Source organism: Morchella sextelata (genome assembly GCF_020137385.1).
Source record: "Morchella sextelata strain SCLS chromosome Unknown scls_6, whole genome shotgun sequence".
NCBI classification, from domain to species: Eukaryota; Fungi; Ascomycota; class Pezizomycetes; order Pezizales; family Morchellaceae; genus Morchella; species Morchella sextelata.
Genome location: NW_025408621.1, coordinates 1,605,653 through 1,615,482, shown reverse-complemented (window position 1 = coordinate 1,615,482; position 9,830 = coordinate 1,605,653). Strand labels below are relative to the sequence as shown.

Sequence of the window (9,830 nt, the reverse complement as noted above, 5' to 3'; positions counted from 1 at the left end):
GAGACTAAATAATGTTGCTATTCCCGAGTCTTATAATATTGCTTGATTTTGTAATGAAAGGTGTTATTCTATTCGGACGCGGTTTTTCGTACTTTTTTTTACACCCTTCTTTTTATATCCTGTAGGATATTTGGCTGGCGAGTTAGTTGGTTGTTCTGTTTTTTTGGAGCAAGTGCATTATGACCCATTTCTTTCGTATTTTTTTCTTTCCAATTCCACTTTTTTCCATACTTTTTTCTTTTTTGTTCAGACATGAGCAGCATGAATTGTCATGTCGGGATGAAGATAATTCACGAACGAACAATGCTATGAAATGGGACGAGAAAAATAAAAGGAGCATTCTTTCTTGTCCTCTTTTTCTTCTCTTTTTATTTCTGGTTTTGAGGCTCGGATGTTGATTTTGGGAGGCGTGCTGCGTTTGGGAGTAGGAGTCGGAGCTCCTTTGTGGGTTTCCTGTTTTGTTTTGTTGATTTTGGAATCTTTTCTTTTTTTCTTCTTTCTATGATGATGCCCGCGGGTGTTTGATCTTTTTGGATGGTCGCTTCACAATGGGGAAAAGCGGATGATATCTTTTTTCTTCTTTTCTTTTTCTTTTTTTCTTTTTTTCTTTTTCTATAATGTCTGATGATTATTACTTCTTGCAAAGTGGGAATTTTTTTGGTGAGTGGGTGGGGCAAAAGGGAGCGGGGTGAGAATATATTGGGTTCGAGTGATCACTTGTGAACACCCGTTTAGTGGTATTACTTTCCTGATCCAATACGTGATGTGCGGTGATTGGCTGCTCTGGGTCGGTGGAGGGGATAGCGAGCCTTGGCAATCAATTCTAACATATGTATTGATCTCCGTTTGTTTGTTGGCCAAGCCTCCTCCTCTTCACGCGCTTTCCCCTCAGGCTCCATCTTGTCCATCGCTGATCTATGTAGGAACAGCACTGCCCAGCGGCTGTTCCCTGAAGCATTGGAAGTAGAGCTTGCACTTTGGTCGATCTTGGAATACGGGCACTATGTACCACAGTGGACCAAGTAATTTCAGATTACCTATTATATTATCTCTCATATCGTTCCTGCAGACACTACCTACCTAGATTATTGAACCATGAACGCCTGTTCTGATGATGTCTGGATATGTAATCCCCAAATGTTTGGTCCTGGACATAGTTACTGAAACCAACCGAAGAAACACTGCTATGTATTTAATAAATAAATTGGGCGGCTCTCCCGGGCCCGCGAATGCAGTTATCGGCCTCCGGGGCTTGTTTCGTGTAGATGAGAGCTCGGGATACTGGAATCGGTCTGGCGCATGGTATTATCTGTAGAGTGAGTGAGTGGGATTGATGATCTGGGCTGCCAGCAGCAAGCGGGGTACAATACTCTGGTCTTCTATTTCTACCAACACCGACACCGGAGCTGAATGTAGTTTTACCTGCACAACTGACAGGCTCGTGACAGCTTGCTTATGGTGTTTCAAAAAACGGCGTCTTGAGGGAGCGGGTTTTTGTTTTTGCAGATATCAGAATACCACCCACTATTTCATGCAATGCAGACAAAGGAATGTGGACCCTTGTTTTTTTCCCTTCCCCCCCCTCCACCCTGGACAGACATATGTAGATTAGACTCTATAGCACATATCAGGATTGCGAGTGAGTAAGAAGCGAGTGCCCCACCGGTCAAGGAAAAACCCTTTAGCCTCTGACTGCGTCTCATACGTCGTTTAATTTGCGGCTCTTCGATTTTGCTTCTTCTGAGTCAACACCGTTGTTGTTGCCAGCCAGATAGATGCCCCTCCCCCGCTTTTTCGGCCTGCAGCGCTCCATCTGCACACGCACAACCACACAAACATCACTCCTCCTCCCATCACCACTCTCCCTCTCCTCCACCGCGCTCAAAGCTATCCGCTCCCACCACCACCACCACCACCACCACCACCACCAACACTCCTTCCAATCAGCTCGCTCCCTCCACTCAGCCCTCCCAGTACTATCAAGTACCACCACCCCCACTGCAACCAACCCTGCCCCCCAGTTCTCGAAAAAGGCGTTCCTGAAAGCTCTCCGCACGCCGCAAAAAATGGCAACCACAAAGACTGGCGCCCCGCTTGACCGCGGCACCCTGGACACGCTCCTGCGCCGCAGGGTCTTCTACACGCCGTCGTTTGAGATGTATGGCGGTGTGTCGGGGCTGTACGACTATGGCCCGCCCGGGTGCGCGCTGCAGCAGAGCATCGTGGATACGTGGAGGAAGCACTTCGTCCTCGAGGAGGACATGTTGGAGGTTGACTGCACCATGTTGACCCCCCATGAGGTGCTCAAGACGTCGGGCCATGTGGACAAGTTTGCGGATTGGATGTGCAAGGACCCGAAGAGCGGGGAGATCTTCAGGGCGGATCATCTGGTTGAGGAGGTCCTTGAGGCGAGATTGAAGGGTGATAAGGAGGCTAGGGGTGAGAAGGTTGTCGTTGAAGAGGAGGATGATGATAAGAAGAAGAGAAAGAAGAAGGTTAAGGACATCCAGGCCGTCAAGTTGACCGATGAGGTCAGGAAGGAGTACGAAGAGACTCTTGCCAAGGTTCGTATACTGTTCATATGGCTCGATTCATATATCTTAATGCGGAATCTCTTGAAATTCCATCTACCTGTCGCGGATTTGAGATCTTTTATGATTTTTATATTTTTGATCCTCCAACTATCACTCGGCCCGAGTTTGAAACATCATGTTCCGAAACATTGACCAATTGGGGATCGCTAACTGACTCATTGGTAGATTGACAACTACGATGGCGCTGAACTTGGTCAACTCATCATCAAGCACAAAATCACCAACCCTGCTACCGGTGGAGCTCTGGAGCCCCCGGTTGCCTTCAACCTGATGTTCCAAACCTCAATCGGTCCTAGCAGCAACTTGCCTGGGTGAGTTTCTCCCCCATCGGAATTGCAGTCTAATATATGCGGTCGTTTGCGACTACTATTTCCACATTTCGGGTGTCTAATATGCTATAGTTATCTCCGTCCCGAGACTGCCCAAGGTCAATTCCTTACCTTTAACAAGCTTCTCGAATTCAACAACCTCCGCATGCCTTTCGCCTCCGCGTCCATCGGAAAGTCTTTCCGTAACGAGATCTCCCCTCGCTCTGGTCTCCTCCGTGTTCGTGAATTCCTCATGGCAGAGATCGAGCACTACGTCGATCCCGCCGAGAAGAAGCACCCCCGCTTCGTCGAGGTTGCCGACACCGTGAGCTTGAAGTTCCTCCCCCGTAATGTCCAGGAGCAGGGACAGACCACCGTTATCGAGAAGACCATCGGTGAGGCTGTCAGGGAGGGAATGGTCGACAACGAGACTCTTGGTTACTTCTTGGCCCGTATCCACCTATTCCTCAAGGAGATCGGTATCGACCAGAACAAGGTCAGGTTCAGACAGCACATGCCCAACGAGATGGCGCATTACGCCACTGACTGCTGGGATGCTGAGCTCCTGACAAGCTATGGGTGGATTGAGTGCGTTGGTTGTGCGGACCGTAGTGCGTACGATTTGACTGTCCACTCAAAGAAGACTGGCCAGTCGTTGATCGTGCGCGAGGCTTTGGAGGTTCCCAAGGTGTGGGAGCAGTGGGACATTGCTGTTGACAAGAAGTGGCTTGGACCCCGCTTCAAAAAGGATGCGAAGAAGGTTGAGGAGGCCATCGAGAAGGTCCCCCAGGAAGAGAGGGAGAAGATGGCTGCAACCCTGAAAGAGGGTGGTAAGATCACTGTCAAGGTCGACGGTCTCGGCGAGGTGGAGCTAGACAAAGTGACTGTTGAGAAGAACCAGCACACCCAGAATGGTAAGGACTACCCCCGGCACCTGAAGTGATAACGGGCGACTAACATAGAATCCACAGTGAGGGAATACACCCCCAACGTTATCGAGCCCTCATTCGGTATCGGCCGTATCTTCTACTCCCTCATCGAGCACATCTACTGGACCCGCCCCGGCTCCGAGCTCCGCGACGTCCTCTCCTTCCCCCCGCGCATCGCCCCCACCAAGATCCTCATCGTCCCCCTCTCCTCCAACAAGGACTTTGCGCCGCTCGTCACCGCCCTCTCCCACAAGATCCGCCGCGCCGGCATCTCCAACCGCGTCGACAACTCCAGCACCTCCATCGGCAAGCGCTACTCACGTAACGACGAGCTCGGTACCCCCTTCGGTATCACCATCGACTTCCAGACCGTCAAGGATGGCACTGTCACCCTGCGTGAGAGAGATGGAATGAAGCAGATTAGGGCGTCGCAGGAGCAGGTCATTGAGGTTGTAAAAAACATTTTGGAGGATAATGGAACGTGGGAGGAAGCGTTGGGCAAGTATGGCGAGTTTCAGGGACAGGAACTAGATGAGTAGGATGTAGATGGACAGATGGATTGGTGGGTGGTTGTGTATACGGATGTCTTCTCCCACTCGTTAGGTAGACTTGAATTTCAAAAAAATAAATCTTTTGTTCCTTGATTCTGCAGTCTCTGTGTGTTCTTGCCTTTTTCTTTACGCTGTCTAGGTGTCTAGGATGTGAAAACCACATTTTTACAGTGTCAAAAACCGCATAGCGACTGGAGGTAAACTTGTCGTTGGATTACTACCACGCCAATACTTGTCCGATCAATGACTATATGTATATAGCTACTTGCTTGACCCCTTTCAAGTCACTTAGCCATCTTTTCAACACAATAATTATCGGTCATTGATCAACACCAGCCGTCATATCGGATCGAGTGATAGACTATGCATGCATCTCTCCGACTCACAAACAAAACCCTCAATACAAGAAACCAGGGGTACAACCCCATCAGAGCATCTCAAACTCGGCTCCGTAAGCACCACACCCGTCTCCAACAGCGACTCGATAAAAGTAGCATCCAGCGGTGGTAAATCCAGCCGAGTGATATCCTGTGATCCAGACTAGATCCCTCTTTCTAGCGGTTTGACGAGTGTCTTTAGTTAACATCGGGCTATTTGATAATTCCGGGCTACTGGATAGTAGCAGATTCAACGGGCCTTCTCGAGCTCTGTTTGGTCTTGCTCTGGCTGGGTCCGCGCTTCGGCCCAAGCCCACTGCAGCCCGGCCGATTAATTGCAGGGTTTTTGTCCGGGTAATGGAAGGAAGGACTGCGCAGCTTCTACCGTAACGTCCGGATCCCCCGCCCGCTGTTCTTCTCTATTTGTTACTATTTCTGGTTATTATAGTGCTCAGATATATGATCTTTGCAGTCTTTGTTCACCCAACAGCTTTAGAGATGGCTAACTATAGACAACTTCAAGACTCAGCACGCCGAGAGGATGGGTCGCAGAACACCTGACTAAGTCGTGGCTACATAAAGAGCACTGGGCACATCTCACCTCTCCCGTGGGGGAGAGTGGCGGCGATGCGACGCGTGCTGGGACCACCGGCTCTGCGCGTTTCACGGGCTATAGCCCGGGGGTGTAGGGCCGCAATTGACAGTAGACCCCCGGTACCTGTTCCGGCTTTAAGTCCGTGGGGTAGTTGCATCTCTAAAGTATGGATTGAGTCCAACCAAACAAACGGGGGGAACATGAATCTCATTTTACCAGCGAGCGGGTTTAGATTCCCTGCTATCTTCAGGGGTTGCTGTTTACCCGTTCTTCACTTTTGACGTCGCTTGACAGTCCGGCCCGTACGGCGTAGCATGCGGAACTCTCTAGTCTCCTGAAAGCCCGTACCGTTGGGACCGGTCCCTCGCTCTGGATTGCAGGTATTGGGGAAATATTTGCTTCGCTCCACAAATGGGTTCTTCGTCGAGTGATGCTTTGTGACCTGAGTAAGCATAAGCAGCATTTGACAAGATTGGTTACATAGTCTAAGGTAGACTTGCAATCACTCGGTCATGGTCCCATCAAACTGCCAAAAGAGGGTGCGCAATTGATTGACACGCGGTAATGGACTACGTCTTTCTACAAGCTCTCTCCCAATAGCCTTGGGACTGCTGATTCATGCTGCATACGTAGTACTCAGGGTCGTAAATTATCACCCCAATCAGCTCGGAGATGATAATGCTTCTAACATGACGCTAGAGTCATTGACACTATAGTCTGCCTGCCTCTAGCAATAGCAACAATAAAAAAATAAAGGAAAATAAACACCTCGGCGCAACATGGAAAACGGGGATAGCCCTAAACACTCTAATGACAAAGTCGTACGTGGGAGACCATCAATACGATTGTCAACCTGGAACATCCCAGCTCCAACGGACCCAAGGGGAAAGAAAGCGGCCGAGACTAGCTCAGATTGCAAAACAGTCCCGGGAAAGGGGACTCACCCGGGATCCGTGCCGTTCGTTACTCTGCTCCCGGGTCGCTACATACATGTGCTGGATGCTGTGTTCTGGGCGCGCATCTATGCAGCTGAATATATCAAGGCCTCAGGATGGTCCGACATTAATTCCTCTTGACACAGGCGAAACGGAAAACGCTCTTACATCATGGCGAGATTAACCGACAACAGTCGGGCCCGACAGCTTGGGTGCGATTCCCGAAGGTCAATGGGTATTATTTTTCTCTTTTCCTATCATATCAATTGGATTATCGGGGGCAAATATCGAAACCTGTCGCCCCCAGGGTAGCAGCAGTAGCAGTAGCAAATTGTCGTTCTGCAAGTATTTATCAATCGACGCCAACAATTGGATTCTATTTTTCGCCTTTGGCTCAATTAAATGATACACAAGAGGAGTTCCACGTAACAGCTGCAACTGTCTACTTACATCCCCTAACCCCAATTGCAATCAATCCTGGATCCCAGCAAAGCAAAAAAGATCAAGGGATACATACAAGTATATACAAAAAAATGACTGTGCTGTGCGTTGTCCTTCCACAAATCCAGTGATCGGTTCCGACGATTTCGAAGGCAACCACTGTCCTGGGCTTTTTATTTTTGTGCCTTCCCCCCCTCCTCCTCATGTTTGGAGGAACAGGTAGGGTAGAATACCGGTACGGTACATGTACCTACCCATAGCTGCGAGGAGAAGAGTAGATATGTATGTACACAGCTCAATTAGCTCGTGCGCACCCACAGAAAACATCCCTCTTAACAGCAGGAGCCTACGAAAGCTTTTTCTCCTTTTACAAAGAACATCATGTGGATGTTATCGAGTGGCGTTGATAGGTAGGTATATCAACATAAATAACTACCTCACGCCTCTTTTTTCCCTTCCTTTATGAACGCCCCCGGCGATCCCCGCGATCTACTCATGTACCGAGGGACACAACGAGTGATAGACCATGAGCGATAAAGCATTGCGTTGGGGGGGGGGGGGGCAGCAATCCCGGGCGCTCGGGCATGCAACCATAGCCAGATCGATTCTTTCTATTTATGTCTGCCCTTTCGATGTCTTAAAAAAATGCCCTTTTCCCTTTCTTTCCAGAAGAGAAAGGGCATATATTTTTCTTCGCTTATTGAGAGTGGGAGAGACAATGCGATACGAGATGTGTATGGATGAATGGGGGGGTGGAGGGATGGGGGTGTTATAAATAGAGCCTAGAGTAACTACGCTTCTGTACTCTACCTGTCCACGTAGCCAATAGAGCCAACGATAGGTGGGCTCATCGCCTCTGTCCTGCCTGACATGTTGCACAAAGGTCGCACACACATTCACACACACTCACAGTAGGGCAAGACAGACGGTTTGAGGATGTTTGCGAGGGAACACAAAGAGTCAGAATAAAGGGAAAGAGAGAGTTGCTTTGTGACTGCTATCATTTCCACGGGGATGGACTAATCAGAGTGCTGCGTGTGCTTCGGCTGCATGATAGTAACATTGAAAGTTATATTTGGCCAACTATTGCGCCTGTAAGCTGAGAGGTTCAGTCAGTCAGTCAGTTAGTAGGCTCAGTTATTAGTGTTGGAAAGGGAGGGCGGCTCCCCCGATCTGAGATTTTATCTGCCATGATGTCCTCTGTGTTTAAATCCTTGCAATGTCAACAGTGTAGAGCATCTCGAGGTTGGTGGAGGATGAGTTATCAGAAGACGAAGGAAGCTCTATACCGAGAATGTTGCATCCTGTAGACTATACAGATGCACTCTACTCTACCACTTTACACGGTGGGACTCTAACGCGAACGAGGAGGTAGGCCATCAACCTCGTCGAGAAAGCGCAGAACGGCAGGGGTAGCACAGCAGGGATTCCTCGAGGCAGTCAATCGGAGAGATATGTATCGCGCGCATCATAATTCCGGGGGTGTGCGGGTAGCAGGCTAGCCTTCTGCCAGGTCCTTCCTTGTACCTGGGACGAAAGTCCGAAGAGTTCTTTGAACTGTTCCAACACGGAAGAGCAAGGTAGGTAGCCAGAGCAGAGCAAAGAAGGCGCACTGTAGGTATCTGCTCTATCTATGTCCCATTGAATACGAGAGTAACATGAACAAGATAGAGATAGGGTTAATTGACTCCATTGGTATCATGTATATCATGTTCCCTATCACGCCCTGTGTGATCTTCTTCGGATTGGCCCAGTAGTCGAAACTTACTTGATGGGGTAGACTCACGATGGCGACAACCCAAGTGGTTATCCAGTCAACCCACGCCTGACCGTTTCCAGCGATGGCTTAATAATTCGGAATTCCTTTTTCCAAGAACCCCCCAAGGTCTGTGGGCACTAACAAGTAGCTAGCACAGCTAACGGTCCAGCTACATGATACCTAGTCAAAACCTCGAGTTGATCTAGAGTAGTGTTTTCCTCCCGAAGGGCTCGAAAAGGAGGAATTGCGAGAGAATTTTCTTTTCTTTCCTGATCTACTCATGCTCTACTCAACTGGGAGAGCTAGGGTAAAAATAGCCAGGGCAATCTCGTTGTCTCTGGTTCCTGAAGCCAAGCCGGATTTCTATTCGGCATTTCAGCGAGTTTGTGGTGACGTTTGATTCATGAGCGCGCAAGGATCATTTCTGGAGAGCAGCTGGATGGCGAACTGGTTAGGGGGACGCGTGGTGGTGGTTCTGGTTCTGGTTCTGGTGGTGGTGGGAAGTCTACTCGACGAGCAGTCAGATGTGAGCACAGTTGCACAGCCCGAAAGCGAAAAGTGTTGCTCTGTCTAGGTCAGGCAGGCATCAGGAAAAAAGGAAAGAAGGAAGAAACAGAACAGACCTCTTGAACATTCAAATCATTAATTCGCTCCCGACTGAAGTGGCTGGGATTGATTTGTCCGTATCTAGAGATACTCGTACATGTACTTATAGATCATGCAGGTCGTCCTTGGAGCCTTTATCCCGTCCCGTCCCATCCCACTTCTTGTTCTTCTCTTTCCCATCCTCTCCCACTCGCTCTCCTCTCTACTTCCTCAAATCATTCTTCAATCTTTCTGCACTTCTATCGCGTCAGCAGAATTGGGACTTGCACATTCGCTTTTGTCAACTGCATTAACATAGGGCAACTTTATTGAGGTAAAGTGGTATTCCTTAATTCTTCCTGTTGGCGGACATGGGTGGGGCTGTTTTTTTTTCCTTCTCGTGGTTCCAGCGCTAGCAAAGAAGCTGGTTCTTGCAAGTGCATACCGCCTGCCTCTCATCTGAAACTCGTGCCTAACACCTCACGCTTGCAAGGTGTCTTGCTTTTTTTTTGGGCAGTGGAGGGTGCATATCTGCTTCAGCCTCGGATTGATAGTGGGGACCACTGGCTAACATAAATGTCTTCTACCACCCAGGGCCTTTGCAGATAATTTTTCCTGCCCGATCAATATTTATAAAATCTATATAAACAATATAGTCAAGTTTAAAGACTTCTTGCTTTAATCTTTAATCTCTTCACGAGAAGTTATCCTTGTCTCTTATCTCTCCCCCACATTTCCCCATCTTTTATATCCAAA

At 48.9% G+C, this 9,830-nt stretch overlaps 1 protein-coding gene across 1 annotated transcript; it reads left to right on the top strand.

Moving 5' to 3' along the window:
- Positions 1 to 1,775: 1,775 nt before the first annotated feature.
- Positions 1,776 to 4,370, top strand: H6S33_011541 (uncharacterized protein; the record flags this gene model as incomplete). The annotated part of the gene is made up of 4 exons (XM_044842913.1): positions 1,776 to 2,564; positions 2,760 to 2,905; positions 2,996 to 3,816; positions 3,874 to 4,370. The coding sequence occupies 4 exons, from the start codon at positions 1,776 to 1,778 to the stop codon at positions 4,368 to 4,370; spliced, it is 2,253 nt and encodes a 750-aa protein (XP_044696309.1).
- Positions 4,371 to 9,830: the final 5,460 nt, after the last annotated feature.